Genomic DNA, 18,630 nt, shown 5'->3' with positions numbered 1-18,630 from the left:
AATGCAGCACGCGCAGGCAGCTCTCGAGGGAGCTGCTTGCGAGCATTGTGAGGCTTTACCGCTCCGCGTGCTGCGTTCCCGGCTGGCCCTTTTCAATGAAGAGGGTCAGCCTCGTGAGCCCCGTGGTGCGGGACCCTCGGCGGCGCGGCGACGCTCTTCATGGGGCTCGCAAATGGATCTGTCTGGGGATCCCGAGGCTGCTGAGGCACCTTCTCGGGATTCATCGGACAGTTCCGATGCCCTCGAGCCTCGCGCAGAAGCCCGCTCGGCGGCTTCTTCTGCGCGAGTCGAGGATCCGATGCTTGAGCTGTCTGCTTCCGAGGAGGTGGACGTGCTCAGCATCGAAGGGGGCGGGGACTTCGGGGATGACTCGCCACCCCGTGTCCCCGCATATGAGGAGCTGGTAGAGGTTGTTTCCCGTGCAGTGGCTCATTTAAAGATCGATTGGCCACAAGAAAAGCAGGAAGTGCAAGTTAAAAGCAAATTAGATGAGCGCTTCCTGCAGCACAGGGAACAACCTCATCATCGGGGCTTACCGTTTTTTCCCGATTTGCATACTGAGGTGTGTAAGTCGTGGAAGAAACCCCATTCTTCTCGTGTTTCCAATCCCACTATATTAAAATATAGTAATATCATGGGGGCACGAGAGAATGGTTATGGGATGATGCCGCGGGTTGAACAGCCTTTGGCTAATTATTTATCACCTGAGTCGGCATCATCCTTTAAAGCCCCGGTGCTGCCCACCAAGCCATGCAGAGAAACATCTTCACTGGTGGGCAGGGCATATATGGCTGCGGGTCGGGCTGGTGCGAGTCTTCACACCATGGCACTTCTCCAAGCGTACCAGGCCGACCTTCTTAAGGATATTGATGAGGGTGAGGGACCAACTCCGGAGGATGTGGCGGAATTGAGGAAGGTCGCTGATTTGTCTCTCCGAGTCACCAAAGAGACGGCCCGCGCTGTCGGTCGCTCCATGGCGGCAATGGTGGTCTCGGAGAGACATTTATGGTTAAATCTGACGGGCATCAGGGAGAAAGACAGGGCTTTCCTTCTTGATGCCCCGATTTCGCCTTCTGGCCTGTTCGGCGACGCTGTTAATACCGTTGTCGACAGGTTTCAGGAGGCGAAAAATCAATCAGCGGCCTTCAAACAATTTCTCCCTCGCCGCTCAGTATCCAGGAAGTCTGCCCCCAGTGGGCAGTCGCAGCCTCAGCCAGGTACCAGCTCCTCCACCTACAGGCAGGTTCAGAGAGAGAGCGTCGCGTCTAGAGCCCCCCCTCAGGGAGCTTGGGGGCATAGACGGCGCTCTCAATCTAAGCCGCAAGCCAAGCAGGGCGACCTGAGGGCCGTCCTGCAGGCTAAGAAAACATCTAAGAGGTCCTAGCAGTGCTAGGATCTCTGCGGGCGCCCCCACCCGTGATGGAGCGACTGAGGTCGTCTCCCTCGCGGAGCCCGCAGGAAATCGATGTCGTTCTCCCGCCGTCAAGTACGTTTCGGGACGCATCGGTTTCCAGCGATCGCAAGCTGCTTTGTCCGCCCCACGAGCCTGCGGACGGGCAGCAATTGCGTTCGCCCATCGAGAATCGTTTTCGGTCCAGTCCTGCCGGAGATCTGTTTCAGGCGGTCGAGAACGAATCCCGATTAATGTCCGAAACCAGGCTCGAGAGCCTGGTTCCCTTGGCGAAATATTTCGATGCATGGAAAAATCTAGCGAATATTTCCCCGTGGGCGCTGCGCACGATACAATACGGGTACAGGCTGCAGTTCGGGTTCCACCCACCCAGATTCAACGGGGTGGTCTGGACTGTAGTCAACCCCTACGCAGGGTCGGGTATTGGAACAGGAAGTAAACTCCCTGCTGGCAAAGGGGGCCATAGAGCATATTCCTCCACTAGACAGGGAGTCCGGGTTTTACAGCCGCTACTTTATAGTTCCCAAAAAAGATGGGGGGTTGCGTCCGATCATAGATCTCAGATATCTGAACCGCTCTCTGAGGAGATTCAGGTTCAAGATGCTCACTATTCCCATGATCGTGAGTCAGATCCAATCCGAGGATTGGTTCGTCACGATAGATCTGAAGGACGCATACTTTCATATATCCATCCTTCCATCCCACAGGAAGTTCCTGAGGTTCGCTTTCGGGGGCGAAGCGTACCAATATCGGGTTCTTCCATTCGGCCTAGCTCTCTCTCCCCGCACATTCACCAAATGTATGGATGTAGCTCTAGCACCTCTGAGGCTCCAGGGCATCAGGGTGCTCAACTATATAGACGACTGGCTGATTCTGGCCCAGTCTCAAGAGCTGGCGGTTCAGCATCGAGATGTTGTTCTTGCCCACATCCAGAAATTGGGGTTGAGACTAAACACGAAGAAGAGCGTGTTGATACCAGCCCAAAGGACTACGTTCCTGGGAGTGGTATGGGATTCGGTCGTAATGCGGGCACGATTGTCACCTGCGCGAGTCGAGTCCATTCTGGCCACAGTGGCTGGGATAAAGCTAGGCCAAGCCGTCACTGTCAAGCATTTCCAGAGAGTGCTGGGACTCATGGCAGCAGCGTCCAACATCATTCCATTTGGCCTGCTGCACATGAGGGCCCTCCAGTGGTGGTTAAAAACCAAGGGGTTCTCCCCGAGGGGAAACCCGTTCCACACAATCAGAGTTACGCGCAGATGCCTTCGTTCTCTGGTTATGTGGAAGAAAGCTTGGTTCTTGTCCCAAGGTCCAGTGTTGGGAGCGCCAGGTCGCCGTAAAACCGTTTCGACAGACGCTTCCCTCACGGGCTGGGGCGCGGTCATGGACGGCCGCTTCACGACAGGCCTATGGCGGGACCATCATTCCTCCTGGCACATAAACTGCCTGGAAATGTTGGCGGTCTCCCGGGCTCTGAGGAGCTTCCTGCCGGACCTCAGAGGTCATCACGTCCTCGTGAGGTCAGACAGCATGTCAGTGGTGGCCTATATAAACCATCAGGGGGGCCTGAGGTCTCGCCCTCTATGCAGACTGGCGCATCAGATCCTCCTGTGGTCCCAGGGGAAACTGTTGTCTCTGAGAGCAACATACATCCCGGGAAGTCTAAATCAGGGAGCAGACGTCCTGTCGAGACAGGGGCTGAGGCCCGGGGATTGGAGACTTCACCCCGAGGTGGTGGAGTCGATATGTCAGAGGTTCGGCCCTGTGGAAGTGGACCTGTTTGCGTCTCAAGAGACGACCCACTGTCCGCTGTGGTTTTCCCTCACCCCTCCAGCCCCACTGGGGCTGGATGCTATGGTGCAGACGTGGCCGAGGCTGCGTCTGTATGCATTTCCCCCGATCGCTCTGGAGTTTGCTCCAGGCAACATTAAGGCCATCCTTCACCCTAGGCCTGGCTATCTGCCTAAGGTGCCATCTAATGTGGCACGGCCTACGGTTCTGCAGGCATTTCATCCCCCACCTCACCTGACGGCGGATGAGGAGAGACTTCATAGGCTCTGCCCTGTCAGAGCACTAGGGATATATATTCAGAGGTCCTCTTCATGGCGGAAGGCGGACCAGTTGCTGGTATGTTTCGGGTCGCCCAAAAAGGGGTTTCCGGCCTCAAAACAAACCATCAGCAACTGGATTGTCAATGCGATTTCCACAGCTTATCAGGTGCGCGGTATGCCTTCACCTTTGGCTGTGAGGGCCCATTCCACTAGAGGCATAGCATCCTCTAGGGCCCTTCTCGCAGGGGCCCCCATCCAGGAAGTCTGCGATGCAGCTGGATGGGCTACCCCACATACCTTCATTAGGTTTTACAGCTTAGACATTCCGTCGACACCCGGCTCTCTTGTGCTCGCGTCCTGAGTGTGCCTGTGAGCAGCTTCACACCAGGACAGGCAGGGCGCGTTGTGGCGTAGTGGGTACTCGTTCCCCCAAAGTGTCACTTGGACGCAGTTTGAGTTCCCTCGATAGGGAACGTCCTCGGGTTACGACTGTAACCCTTGTTCCCTGAGAAGGGAACGAGAACTGCGTCTCGTGGCCACGCCTTCCCCTGCCTGGGAGCGCTTGCTTCATCACAGAAGCTGACATGTTGTGTGTGCCGGTTCCTTATATATGCTTCCGCCTATGTGTCGTCACACATCACGTCATCACGTTGATCCAATCGGAGATTGGCTTAGTTTCATTCATGCTTCAGAGACGCTACGCTGAGGGGCGTTCCCCCCAAAGTGTCACTTGGACGCAGTTCTCGTTCCCTTCTCAGGGAACAAGGGTTACAGTCGTAACCCGAGGACGTTTCCCTGACAAGAAGTCATGTAATAAAAACAATCAATATTCAACAAATTAATATGTATATAATAATCAGTGTTTGTTAAGGAATCTTCCAATGCAAGCCACTTTTGCAAATCTAGGAAGTGACTTGGAACATTCTTAAATGTATTCAAGAATGGAGATTGTTCATTCCTTACAACAGGTGTGAGAGTGTGTGTTTGTGTGAGGGCGTGAGTGCGTCTCTGTGTGAAAGTGTGTGTTTTTTCGTCTGAGTGTGAGTTTGAGCATTTTTGTGAGAGAAAGAGAGAAGAGAGAGTGTGTGTGTGTGTGTGTTAGCAGTGATACTACAACTCAGCAGATACGCATGCACGTGCGATCGGTTGTTTGTGTTTGTAGCTCCGGAGAATTTCTTCACTAATCCTTGATTTTCTTCTTTACCACTTATTTATAAACAAGCACTTTCTATTTTTATATCATGTGAACTTATCCTCGATACTATTCCTTATAAAAAACAATTGGATTGCTTTGATATCGCTACTTATATCCGACCTTCCGAATCCCGGCTACTAGCCTTAGCCCGCTAGCATTCCACGCGTGCCCTCTCGCCTACTAGCCGTCTCATTTTACACCCGTTTCACTGAATCCTGCTTATTTCTGGCATTTCAGTCCTAAATTAGTAGTGATAGTTGTAGTACTACTAATAAGTCCTAAATTAGTGGTGATAGTTGTAGTATCACTGCTAATTTACTGTTTATCTGTTATAATGGCGAACATCAGATGCTGTTGTGCTCAGGAGCTGTTGTGCTGCACGCGGGAGCGAACGACATCAGGCTGCGGCAGACGGAGGTTCTCAAGAAGGACTACAGGAGCCTGATCGAGACGGTACGCAGCACAGCGCCTAAAGCAGCGATCATCGTGTCTGGACCGCTTCCCACGTACAGACAAGGACAGGAAAGGTTCAGTAGACTATTTGCATTAAATGAATGGTTCTACCAGAAAGACTCGGGAGATAAGATACTGTACGATATAACATTTTATTAACAGCCCAGCAAGCCATATATGCAATAAAAGTTATTTGGCGTAGGCCCCGTCCGTAACTCGCGATCCGAGGGTATGGATTCGGCATAGCCTGCCTGAAGATGAAGGCAGGGGAGCAGCAGACCCCCAAAAATGAGTGGAAGAATAATTCCACTGGACGAAGCCCACCCCCAAAGAACATGAAAGAAAAGTATACCCACCAGGAGTATTTTATGTGGTTCCTAAATAGAAGAAGAAAAAGAGTTAGCAAACAGGTAGTCAACATGGGTATATCAATTTCCATGGATAGTAGAGTTCCATCGATATTGCAGTGGGAACGGAACTCTACGATCTAAAGTCGAGCATGCTTAACTTAATATGAAGATACTTTTCTGCTGCTGAATTACATGAGACATTTACGCATTTGCTCACGCTTAAAATTAATTTATCACTTATTTATTTAATATATACGAGGCCGCGCTGACCCACATAGACAGGGCCACGCTGAGACACAGACAGGGCCACGCTGAGACACATAGACAGGGCCACGCTGAGCCACATAGACAGGGCCACGCAGAGCCACATAGACAGGGCCACGCAGAGCCACATAGGCAGGGCCACGCTGAGCCACATAGACAGGGCCACGCTGAGCCACATAGACAGGGCCACGCTGAGCCACATAGACAGGGCCACGCTGAGCCACATAGACAGGGCCACGCTGAGCCACATAGACAGGGCCACGCTGAGCCACAAAGACAGGGCCACGCTGAGCCACAAAGACAGGGCCACGCTGAGCCACAAAGACAGGGCCACGCTGAGCCACAAAGACGAGGCCACGCTGAGCCACGAAGACAGGCCACGCTGAGCCACATACAGGCCACGCTGAGCCCCACAGAGACGAGGCCGCGCTGAGCCCCACCGAGACGAGGGCGCGCTGAGCCCCACCGAGACGAGGCCGCGCTGAGCCCCACAGAGACGAGGCCGCGCTGAGCCCACGGAGACGAGGCCGCGCTGAGCCCCACGGAGACTAGGCCGCGCTGAGCCCCACGGAGACTAGGCCACGCTGAGCCCCGCAGAAACGAGGCCGCGCTGAGCCCCACAGAGACGAGGCCGCGCTGAGCCCCACAGAGACGAGGCCGCGCTGAGCCCCGCAGAAACGAGACCGCGCTGAGCCCCACAGAGACAAGGCCGCGCTGAGCCCCACAGAGACAAGGCCGCGCTGAGCCCCACAGAGACAAGGCCGCGCTGAGCCCCACAGAGACAAGGCCGCGCTGAGCCCCACAGAGACAAGGCCATGCTGAGCCCCACAGAGACTAGGCCGCGCTGAGCCCCACACAGACTAGGCCGCGCTGAGCCCACGGAGACGAGGCCGCGCTGAGCCCCACAGAGACTAGGCCGCGCTGAGCCCCACCGAGACGAGGCCGCGCTGAGCCCCACCGAGACGAGGCCGCGCTGAGCCCCACAGAGACGAGGCCGCGCTGAGCCCACGGAGACGAGGCCGCGCTGAGCCCCACGGAGACTAGGCCGCGCTGAGCCCCACGGAGACTAGGCCGCGCTGAGCCCTACGGAGACTAGGCCGCGCTGAGCCCCACGGAGACTAGGCCGCGCTGAGCCCCACGGAGACGAGGCCACGCTGAGCCGCAAACAAACAAGGCCACACTGAGCCACATAGACAAAGCCATGCAGAGCCATACAGAGATAAGGTCATGTTAATCCATGCATAGACTAGGTTCGCTGAGCCGCTAGGCTGCTAGAGCTGTGCATAACTAAACGTGCCTAGAAACCACTAGGCTGCACAAAGCCAGCCCCCTAAGGACCATATAGCCAGTGATGGCGCAAGGCAAATTATTCGAGCTGAAACTATCACCAGATAGAGAAGCATACACCACCACCAGTAATTGCATAGGAATTTACCTGAATCGTTACTGCAATGCTTGCTGAGCTTCGAGAATGATCTTTAGATCGGGTCTTATATAACTCCGATGCAGAGGAAGACCATCTGTCCAGGATCTTAATAACTGAAATGGAATGCCACGATCAGCTGCTGTAGTGGCTGCCCAGATCCTGAAGGATGACCAGTATACTGGGAGGGAGATAGACTGCAGCTATAGAGGACAGAACTGACGAATCCTGAACCAGGTTAAAGATTAGTGCTCTGTTAGTTATGATAGATAGTAATTTGATCGTAAATGAAAAGGGACAGAATTTAATCCCAATTTATAAATTGATAATATGATGCAAAGCCTTTATAGTCATTCTTTGAGGAAGGAATTAGGTGAGGAACGAAATTAGAAAAGACCATGGGGAAAATCTGGAGTATTTTGCACCTGGAATGAGCCATGAACGCTGTAACAGACAGCTATAATCTGATAACGATAAGAAGGGACCACTGCAGACAGACGTAATCAAAAGGGGTTGAGTGGATTTTGCTTTCTGACTTGGAGTGTAATGCTGCTGTTTTAAGCATAACCAACATCTGCAAGGTAAAACACTGAAAGTTCAAACAGTGGAAGAATTCATTTGAAAATTGCTTTAAAGAATGCAACAGTGCTGGGAGGAGCTAGTGACATTCCTCCTGGGTTAGTTCATCACAGCCTAAATATAATTGATCCTGCCAGCAGGACATGATATATAAAATATCGAGACAGAATAACCTAACTGGTAACTAGAGATAACTACGCATGAGCTACATGATCCATCAACGACCATCTGGAATGTTGACTATGTTGACACTTCCTGAGACTCCGATTCCAGTTGAACAAGTGAAAAAGTTAAAATGTCGGTGATGGTAATCGAAGCTGCACCGAGCTGTTGAAACTCCGATCCCTGTGCTGGAAGCAGCAGCCCTACCACATCCAATGTGGAGGCGAAACAAGATGCTTACTCACCCTCGAAATGACCATTACTACTCAATTATTTTTGAGGCATTCTGGGCAAAACCCAGCATACCCGTGCATATCCTGCGAAAGAAAGGAGGCACAATTATACACTTTTTTATTTATTCATTTATTTATTTATTTTTTTATGATAAAACAATGTGATTGTCGAGCATTAACAGAGTTTATTTATTTATTATTATTTAATTAAATCTATATATATATATATATATATATATATATATATTTTTAATTTATTTATTTATTTATTTATTTGTTTATTTTTATCTTAAGCAATCAAAGAGAAGTTACGGGGAACAGACTTAAGAAATTAGGATTAAAATACTTGCGTGAATTTGAATGCCTGCGAGCAAACTACGAATGGAAGGAATATTAAATTTAAATTTCATAATTGTATACTAAACCGCGATCCATAATCAGGATGTGAAAAGGGAATCTAAGTGATCATTGATCTGTTGACTCTTGAGCATGGAATCTTTTTCTCAGGGGTACAGCAAATGTCTGCCATGGCTCCCAAGTTGCTCTTTGCAGAAATAACCCCATACGGAAGACGCTGGCCACTACAGTTAAGATTCTTGAATAAATGGTGCGTAGACATGAAAATCACGCAGTTGACCAAGACAATGTCACTCGAGTCTTCTTCACTGATTAGTCTGGTATACTAATATGATTATTGAGTTGGCAGTTTTTGGCCAAGTGTATGTAACTTTGAACGGCGCCACACAACTCCTTGTTCCTTTTAGTCTGGGTTAGGTACGTTAATGTGAAAATGCCCCTCGCATAAATGATTCCTATAACGCATATCAGTAGATTAAGTAGCCGCCAGAAAGTTGAGTTTTACATAAACACATTTCCGTTGTTATTTATATAATTTGAACTATAACGTGACTTTATGAATTTAAAGTAGCCTAATAGGTGAAATAGTTGTTTGTGAAATTACTATTACGCTACTGCCATCCTAGTCCACTGCAGTATGCATAAAGGCCAATGATAACGTGCTTTTGGTTTTTATACACACACAACCGAACTCTGGTAAAAAATTAAAGCGAACGTTAAGAAGCGCAATCCTGCATATGCATAAAGCTCTTAAGCACTCTTAAGCTTATTTGAATTATAATAAACACAGTTTTTAGTAGGTATTAACAAACAGAGCATGATAGCTGATATAATTAAATAACCACATAACTGTGGAATCAGTAACGCGAAGCTTTGCTTACACTTACCATTGATGCAAGCCATCCGGCCCCTCTGCAGACCGCAGATCAGCCGTAATAATCAGAACACGCCACGTCATCGTAGACGCCAATTTCATCTCAGCCGTGTAGGAAGCAACGGAGAAATACTTACCTGAATGAAGTTTAATCTTGTAGAGGAGACACATTAACAGTGGCTGCTGGAAGCACCTACCAAAAATACCAGAAACGACTTGAAAGCCTTGGAAGTGAAGTTTGAACTTGAACCAGTGAGAGATCGTCTCGTGATTTGCATAGTTGTTATTTCACGTCGGTGGATCGGTGATCTGCGGGATAAATGGCACCAGTCCAAGGAGCAGAATTTCTCATGAAGGCCTTGGCTGATCAATACTCTCCGAAGACCGCTGTGCCTACGGAGAGATGCGATACTGAACGTGGGAACCTCGACGTGCAGCAGGAGGTAGAGCGGGACATAGTCGGATGTCGATAAATGTAAACAATATGCGTGTCCTGGACATGTTGGCTGGCGACTGAACGAGAGCATAAGTGAAGCGTCAGCATCTGCGAACTCAGACAAGTGTAAGTAAGGGTCTTTTATACTTCACGTATTAGAACGCGATTGGATAGATGAGAAGGTAATAATGACGTGACAATTGAGTCTTCCTGGCAGAACTTGCGCTACACTTTCATTTAATGTCATTGTGTAATGAACAGAAGCTGCTCTTTGTAAATAATTGGCATTTGTTTTGGGAGAGACCAGGGATGTACCGTGCAGATGGACTCCATCCCAGCAGAATCGGAGCGGCTGTGTTGTCGGACAACATCTCCAAGACGTTATGCACCAGATGACTAGTAAGTCAAAGTCCAAATCACAGCCTTTGCGGTCCAAACTCAACTAATATGCATAGTGTGGAACATTATATAGAAACTGTGTCTATTCCTCGTTCAGTGAAGCCAAATAATAAATCTAGTGCAGGATCTAGAAAAAATCTTATTGTAATCAAACCAGAAAATCTAAATATCAGTGAACAAAAACAATTTCTAAAGCTAGGTCTTCTAAACATTAGATCGCTCACACCTAAGGCGGTTATTGTAAATGAAATGGTCACAGATAATAACTTCGATGTTCTGTGCCTTACTGAAACCTGGCTTAAACCAAATGAGTATTTCGGTCTAAACGAATCTACTCCGCCAGGATACTGTTATAAACATGAGCCTCGCCTGATCGGTCGTGGCGGCGGTGTTGCAACAATCTATAAAGATATTTTTAATATTACTCAGAAAACAGGTCACAGGTTTAATTCATTTGAAGTACTTGTGCTAAATGTTACGCTCTTAGATGTAAGAAGGAAATCCATATTATCTCTAGCCCTGGCTACTGTATATAGACCTCCAGGGCCATATGCTGAATTCCTAAAAGAGTTTGCAGACTTTCTGTCAGATCTATTGGTGAATGTCGATAAAGCAATAATTGCTGGAGATTTTAACATACACGTAAATTATGCTTTAGGGGCTGCGTTTACAGACTTATTAAACTCCTTTGGGGTCAAACAAAACGTCAGTGGTCCCACTCACCGTCTAAATCATACACTAGATTTAACTATATCATATGGAACCGATCCAACTGATATAGATATTATACCGCAAAGCGATGATGTCACTGATCATCACATGGTGACTTGCATAATACGTACTGCTGAAATGTCATGTTGCGCCACGTTATAGACCAGGCAGAACAATCCTTCCAACCACTATAGATCGATTCTCAAATAGCTTACCTGATCTATCTAAGCTGCTAAGTGAACCCAAACAAACAGATGAATTAGAGGAAATGACTAGCAGTTTAAGCACCATTTTTACTAGTACATTAGATATTGTTGCACCATTTAGATTAAAAAAGGTTAGAGAGAAAACTAAAGCACCATGGTACAACATTGCTACGCATGCTATCAAGAGAGAAACTCACAATTTAGAGCGTAAATGGAAACAAACTAATTTAGAGGTCTTTAGAATCGTGTGGAAAGATAGTATGTTACGTTATATAAAGACACTAAAAAAAGCCAGGGCTGAGCATCTTAGCAAACTAATCGAAAATAACCAAAATAATCCAAGGTTTTTATTTAACACCGTGGCTAGACTAACAAATAAACAGACATCACCAGAGCAAAATATACCGTTACAGTTTAGTAGTAATGATTTTATGAATTACTTCAATGAGAAAATAGAAAACATCCAAAACACAATTATAAATGTACAATCCTCTATGGTGTCTTATGATTCAGCTTCAATTATGGCCCCTCTAGAACAACTACACCGCTTTACAAGGATAGGACAGGAGGAGCTAAATAAACTTATCATTGCTTCTAAACCAACAACTTGTTTATTAGAGCCAATACCCACTAAACTACTCACTACTGAAAGAACTATTACCTGTAGTGGAAGAGCCTCTCCTCAATATTATTAACTCGTCTTTATCTTTAGGCCATGTTCCAAAAATATTCAAGCTGGCAGTAATAAAACCTCTCATTAAGACCCATTTCAAATTTTCCATTTATGTCCAAAATACTAGAAAAAGTTGTGTCCGCTCAATTGTGCTCTTTTTTGCAAGAAAATGATATCTATGAACAATTCCAGTCAGGATTCAGACCGCATCATAGTACAGAAACTACGCTAGTTAAAATTACAAATGATTTACTTTTAGCTTCTGACCAAGGCTGTATCTCAATACTAGTCCTACTTGATCTTAGCGCTGCGTTCGACACTATAGATCATAAAATACTCTTGGATCGACTACAAAACTACACTGGTGTTCAGGGACAGGCATTAAGCTGATTTAGATCGTACCTATCGGGCCGTTATCATTTTGTCTGTTTAAATGGGGAAAAATCAAAGATAACGTCTGTAGACTATGGAGTACCGCAAGGATCGGTTTTAGGCCCTCTGCTATTCTCAATATATATGCTGCCACTTGGTAATATTATAAGAAAACATGGAATTAATTTCCACTGTTACGCTGACGACACTCAATTATATATTTCATCACGACCAGATGAAAACACTAACTCATCTAAAATGACAGAGTGTCTCAAAGATATAAAATGCTGGATGACGCGTAATTTCCTGCTATTAAATTCAGATAAAACGGAGGTATTCATAGATTTCATGTGACGTCACACATTGGCGCGGCCGCCATTTGTAGGACCGAATCACAAACACTGTCTATGATCGCAAATGCCAACATGCCGTCTATCAGCTGTGCTGTAAGCTGTGACAACAGCAAATCACAAAGATATGATAAGAAACTAAAATTCTACAATATTCCCAAAAACCCTGAACGTCGTCATAAATGGATTTCTGCTATCAAGAGGGATCACTGGACACCTACAGAACACTCCAGACTCTGCAGTGAGCACTTTATTTCAGGTAAGGTATGGCTAAGCTAAGCATTTGCAACATGGTTTTCAAACGTGAACTGTTGTAACATTAGCACCTTTTTCCTTACCAATCAGCCTTTGCAGACAAATTCAATTATTATGTAATGTGTTAGCTGGCTTACATTTCCAGACAAAATAACTTGATCGTCATCTGTCTCTGCTAACGTTATGTTAACATTAACTTTATCCACTTTTAGTCTAACTAATTCGTTAAAACTTAACTAAGGCATGAGTAAATAGTTATTTCATCACATATAAAGCATTAATAGTCATTAATATTAATATAAAAAAATCTATTTATAAAAACAGCTATATATGATTTATTCATATAAGCATATCTATAATGTCTTTAATAGTTGTATTTTTATACTTTATTAATGATCAATTTATCATTTCTAAATCAAGTATTGCATTATTTATAAACCAGTTATTTAAAAGTTGTCAATGGAGTTGTCTAAGATTAGTCAAAGTATTTAAATCCACATTCATACATTGTATTATTGAAACATACAGTAATACTTAGTGTGTTCATAAAATCTACCTGAATTTACTCCATTTACTTAAACTTTCCAAGTGATCTTGTGAATCACTGACAACTCTTAAATAACTGGTTTGTAAATAATGCTACACTTCATTTAGAAATGATAAATTGATCATTAACAAAGAATGAAAATACTATTATTAAACACATTATAGATATTTATTCTATATTTATATACTATTTTTTGTCTATTAATGCTTAATGAATTAACTGTGCAGTTATTATAAGGTAATTTAATTGGTGTCTCATTATATCACTGCAGGTATGAAAAGTGATAATCCTCTGAACCCTGATTATGTGCCAAGTCTGTTTGCCTACCTGTCACCAGAGCAACGACAAAGAAAAATCAATTGCTACAAGAAATTTGAGCAAACACAAGCTGTCAAAAGGAAGAGAAGTTGTACCACCAGTGATGTGTCAATGTTACCCCATGGCAATGAGATGGACCACAGTGACAGCTTTCCTGAGATGGACCACAGTGACCGCTTTCCTGAGAGCGGGAAGAGTGGGGAACACAGCTACTGTAAAGACCCTATCCATACGGAGAGCAGTGTAGCATGCTCCAATGAAGCCTGTCGAGAAACTAAGAAGAAGCTGATGGAAGAGTGTACCAGACTGAGGGAAGAGGTCTATCAACTTAGGGACAGGGTAAGCAAGCTATCTTTCCAGCAGGAGGTGTTCAAAGACAACGATGAGATGGTCCAGGACTTAACTGGACTTCCATCCTATTCAAAGATGATGGTCGTCTTCACCTTCTTGTCAGGATTCCTTAAGGGGGGACCTGGGCTGACCCCTTTTCACTGCTTTATGAGAATGAGATTGGATTTACCACTCCACTTCTTTACATATATATTTCATGTGTCAAAGCCTACTGCAAGCCGAATTTTTAATAGTACATTAAATGTCATGAACAGTAGGTTGTCTTCATTCATAGTGTGGCCCTGTAAGGAACAAATTCAAATCAGTTTACCCATGTGTTTCAAAAGCAGCATATACAGAAATTGTACTTCCATAATAGATTGTTTTGAAATTTTCATTGAGAAGCCTAAGAACATGAAAGCCCGAGCACAAACATATTCACAGTACAAGCATCATAATACTGTTAAATATTTGATCTCAATAACACCACAGGGAGTCATATCATTTGTGTCTACTGGTTGGGGGGGGCGAACAAGTGATAAGCACCTCATTGAAAACTGCGGCTACCTGGAAAACCTGTCACCTGGTGATGTCGTCTTGGCAGATCGAGGGTTTACCGTAGGAGATGCTGTGAGCTTGTACAGTGCTCATCTCAAATAACCAGCCTTCACAAAAGAGCAACTGCACCCAAGTGAACTTGAAAGTACAAGGGGACTAGCAGCTGTTCGGATTCATGTGGAACGCGTCATTGGTCTTGTGAGAAACAAGTACACAATCTTGCAAAGCACAATACCCATCTCTCTTTGCCAGACTACAACTCCAGGAGAACTTACATCTTTGGACAAGATGGTCAGAGTCTGCTGTGCTTTGTGTAACATTTGCCCATCTGTTGTGCCCTCAGAATAGAGACTGAGTAACATATGTGTTCCAAACACATAACTATATGAACTGATATTTGTTTTTATACAAGTCTGCTTTATATTTGCAATAAAAAAGGTGACAATAAAATTCTGTGTTCTCATTCTGTTTATTGTTAATCATTCATAATAATCAAATAATTCATAAAAAATCCCATATACATTGTAAACCACATGAGTAATCTATTGTGCAAATATTTATTTTTACCAGAAACCCTGTGCCCGGCTCACAAATAGTAACTTAACTGGATGTTATAAGTTGTTGAAAAGGGCATTTTAAACTACTGATTGTAAACGAATACTTAATGAGGTTATTTTGAAAGGACACTCATGTAACTAAGGGGAGAAGAAAAATCAAAAAACTAAGCCAATACTACACGTTTTCTTCTGCACTCCACACATTTCCATGTCTTTGGTACCCTGCTCAATTTAAGGCAAGACTTGTGAAAATGCTTCCGCTTACACTGTCCAGATGTGCAGGTGATGTCATCTGTGTCACAAGGTTTACCACAGTAGCACCCCATTTCAGATGGCTGTTCAGTGGTTGTAGAGTTTGGGGGAGTATGGCGTGGAGCTGTAAACCATTTCCCCAGCAGCTCTGGTAGTACTCCAGTCTTGATGAATTCAACCACTTTGAGGTAGGCATTGTGGAAGAAAACAGGATCATACATGATCCGCTGAATGAAAAACTCCTGTGGTGTCCATACAATAAAATCACAGTAGCTCACCGTGGAAACATGCATCTGAGCTTGCACTTGATACATGAACTTGTGGTCAGTCTTAAGTGCCATTCTCCCATCCTCCCCTATGCCCAGACAGAATGATGAATCTCGGCAGCTTTCATTGAGTGAACGGTCCCTGCTGTTGAATGGGCATTTTATCTCCAGTACGCCGTCACCATGACAAGTGCATGTTACCTGGCCGTCGGGTGTTGCTCCTATCCAGGGTAGGTCTGGATTAATGACGAATCCTGATGCTTTAAACTGGAATGTATACACAGTATATAGATAAACTGTAAATAAATATTGATGGGCTGTACATATATTAATTACTTGTTGATAGACCTGAAAGTCTCCGTGGTGTTCTTGCATCATAGATATATACTTTGCCCTTGCTCTTTCCTCATTCACTTGACCCCATCTGACAAAAATTTAAATACAAACTGTTTATTAAAATGCATTTGTTAGAATGGCATTTACTGCCTATCTACCTGACATTTACCTTAGGGTGTTGCACTCTGACTGCAAAAATGTCATAAATACCCTATGCTTATAATTTGCTTGTAAACTGCTTCTCCTCATTTACTTGTATTGAATGGCTAAACAGATTACATCATGGTAAGTAACTACATGTACCAAACCTTCACTATGTTTAATTGTGCTTTGTGCATGTTTAATTTACCTTGTTGCCTCAGTGGAAAACTGAGAAGTGTGGATAGCAAATTCTTTTGATCAAGGATACTGCTCTGTTTGCCTTGGCTGCCTCATAGAATACTGACCCTGTGACTCTTCCTGCCCTCTGATCAAACCATACCTTACTTTTACTTTGCTCCCTGGTCTCCTCCTCAACTACCAAACACTGGAGAAAGGTTTGTTAGTTAATTAGTTAATTATCTAGATTGTTGTGAATTATAACTGCACAGGTAGAAATGTTAGTAGTAATTAGTTGATAATATTTTTATACTTACCTGTTGCTGTGTCACTTGTAGGTTATCAAATACCTTGGTACTCTCAATCAGTAGCATGGGCAAGTCCATCTCTAAACAGGTGCTTGAATATATGGCTGACAAAGGAGTGGGCAAGTCCAGCTGCATCACTTTTGGCGTGTACCTGCATTGGTAGAAGATGTATTCAGATATTTGACCTAAAGTGATATTTTATGATGACAGATTTTTCATATTTGAGTGAACTACCCTTTAAAAAAACAATTCCATAATTTAACTTTTAAATTATGGAATTGTATAATATACACAGAGTAATATATATATATATATATATATATACACACACAGATCATATGCATGATGTCATTGGATGCAATTAGTTACATTTCACCACGGTGTACCTGTGGGAGTGGGCTTCGATAACAGAAAGGATGGCACTTTTCTTTGGCTTTGACTCTTGCATTTCACTGTGATGAAGCATCTCAAAAAACATTCTGCACTCTTCATCTGATGGTGTAATGTCAGGAAGAACAGGGCCTAGAACATGACGGGGCTCTTGTTTGTTTATGACAGAAACTGATGTTACGGATTTCTGCATATTGGACACCTCGGACAGACTCCATACTTGGCTGGGCCCATGCACAGGGCTTCAGAGTGCAAGCCTGCCCATTCTTGACATCAACAGCAGCCAAAACACAATACATTAGAGCTGCTGCATGAGAGCATACCTCTCCTAAACCGGCCTTACAGGTGCAATGAGCCATGAGAACTGTCCCCTCTTCCTGTACTGTTATCCAGGGGTGTGTTGGTGTTACACTGAGGCTTTGTGAATGCTTCACCTGAAAATTTAAATAAAAGTAAAATTAGCTAAATACAGGTTATCTTGCAAAATTAAAACATGTAGTTTACAACACGTATAACGTCATTCTAGACAGCTATCTATATTTACATTAGTAACCTTAGTTATAAATATGGCTGAATTGTGCTGTGCTCACTGTTTCTGCCTTACATTAATAGACAATTAGTGATTTGTCCACATTTCTGAAATGCATAACTTGGACAATCTAAATTGTACTGTACATATGCATATTCTGTAAAGATGCTTTGAAACAATGCTTTAAAAACAAATGAGCAAAAACAATTGGGTGGGGGGGGGGGGTCTTTGCGAGCGGTCAATGTATTTCAACTATGGTTTTTATGTTCAGCGAGTAATTAAAAGAGTGCCACTTACCCTTCCTGTTATCAAGAACAGTTTCTTCATCTCCAGATGATAGATTCTGGGATCATTAACCCATCCTGAGGTGAAGTAGCGATAGGCTTCAGTGCTTTTAAATGCCTTGAGAGCTTCTCCGGTGAATGGAGAGGGATTGTGGACGAGGTAGATGTATATGTCCGCAAACGTCAAATTTGGCAAGTTTTCACTAGACTTAAGTGGAGTCAGCAGTTCGTTTGACAGTAAATAAGGATCTAATCCTAAAGTGTCAATTTTATTTAAATACCGTTGTTTTTCATCTGTATTGAGGTGTGCTATTTTAGTGTGCGACATCTTTCCGATCACAACGCATAGGTCCTAAAGATGGCGGCCACAACAAAAAAGTCACGTGACTGAAACCCATGAATTACTTATTGGTCCAAAAAACTACTCACAAAACCTCTTACAGTACAACTTTAATATAGACGGATATCCTGTTACTTTATCCACTACAGTAAAAGACCTGGGTGTTATACTAGACCGCAACTTGTCTTTCGAAAATCATATATCATATGTTACAAGAACAGCCTTTTTCCACCTTAGAAACATTGCTAAGCTACGTAACATCTATCTCTGATGCAGAAAAATTAGTTCACGCATTCATGACCTCGAGACTAGATTACTGTAATGCTTTATTAGCCGGTTGTCCTGCATCCTCAATAAACAAGCTACAGTTAGTACAAAATGCAGCTGCTAGAGTTCTTACTAGGTCAAGAAAATATGATCATATAACACCGATTTTATCACCTCTACACTGGTTACCTATTAAGTTCCGTATCAATTACAAAATACTGCTACTAACCTATAAAGCCCTAAATGGTTTAGGCCCTATGTACTTAACGGACCTTC

General features: G+C 44.5%; 2 protein-coding genes across 2 annotated transcripts; one reads left to right on the top strand and one right to left on the bottom strand.

Annotated features, from left to right (window-relative positions):
* The first annotated feature begins 12,000 nt into the window (after positions 1-12,000).
* Positions 12,001-15,540, top strand: LOC120495515 (uncharacterized). Its single transcript, XM_089121879.1, has 2 exons — positions 12,001-12,758; positions 13,573-15,540. Exons 1-2 carry the CDS (start codon positions 12,557-12,559, stop codon positions 14,607-14,609), a joined length of 1,239 nt encoding a protein of 412 aa, XP_088978005.1. The 5' UTR covers positions 12,001-12,556; the 3' UTR covers positions 14,610-15,540.
* LOC120495514 (uncharacterized) lies at positions 14,981-18,108 on the bottom strand. The gene is made up of 4 exons (XM_039695131.2): positions 17,761-18,108; positions 16,931-17,368; positions 16,554-16,695; positions 14,981-15,849 (listed from the first exon to the last, which is right to left on the bottom strand). Exons 2-4 carry the CDS (start codon positions 17,125-17,127, stop codon positions 15,229-15,231), a joined length of 960 nt encoding a protein of 319 aa, XP_039551065.1. The 5' UTR covers positions 17,128-17,368; positions 17,761-18,108; the 3' UTR covers positions 14,981-15,228.
* Between the last annotated feature and the right edge of the window lie 522 nt (positions 18,109-18,630).

The sequence above is a fragment of the Pimephales promelas genome, chromosome 17 (genome assembly GCF_988280905.1).
Source record: "Pimephales promelas chromosome 17, fPimPro1.hap1.1, whole genome shotgun sequence".
NCBI classification, from domain to species: Eukaryota; Metazoa; Chordata; class Actinopteri; order Cypriniformes; family Leuciscidae; genus Pimephales; species Pimephales promelas.
The sequence above is the reverse complement of the archived record's forward strand: the minus strand, read 5'-3'. Positions and strand labels throughout refer to the sequence as shown.

Coding starts and splice junctions, on each gene's coding strand:
- LOC120495514 (XM_039695131.2), bottom strand. CDS start 17,127: ATGCAGAAATCCGTAACATCAGTTTCTGTCATAAACAAACAAGAGCCC. Junction 16,696..16,930: donor ATCGAAGCCCACTCCCACAG/GTACACCGTGGT, acceptor CTACCAATGCAG/GTACACGCCAAAAGTGATGC. Junction 15,850..16,553: donor TACAAGTGACACAGCAACAG/GTAAGTATAAAA, acceptor TATACATTCCAG/TTTAAAGCATCAGGATTCGT.
- LOC120495515 (XM_089121879.1), top strand. CDS start 12,557: ATGATCGCAAATGCCAACATGCCGTCTATCAGCTGTGCTGTAAGCTGT. Junction 12,759..13,572: donor CAGTGAGCACTTTATTTCAG/GTAAGGTATGGC, acceptor ATATCACTGCAG/GTATGAAAAGTGATAATCCT.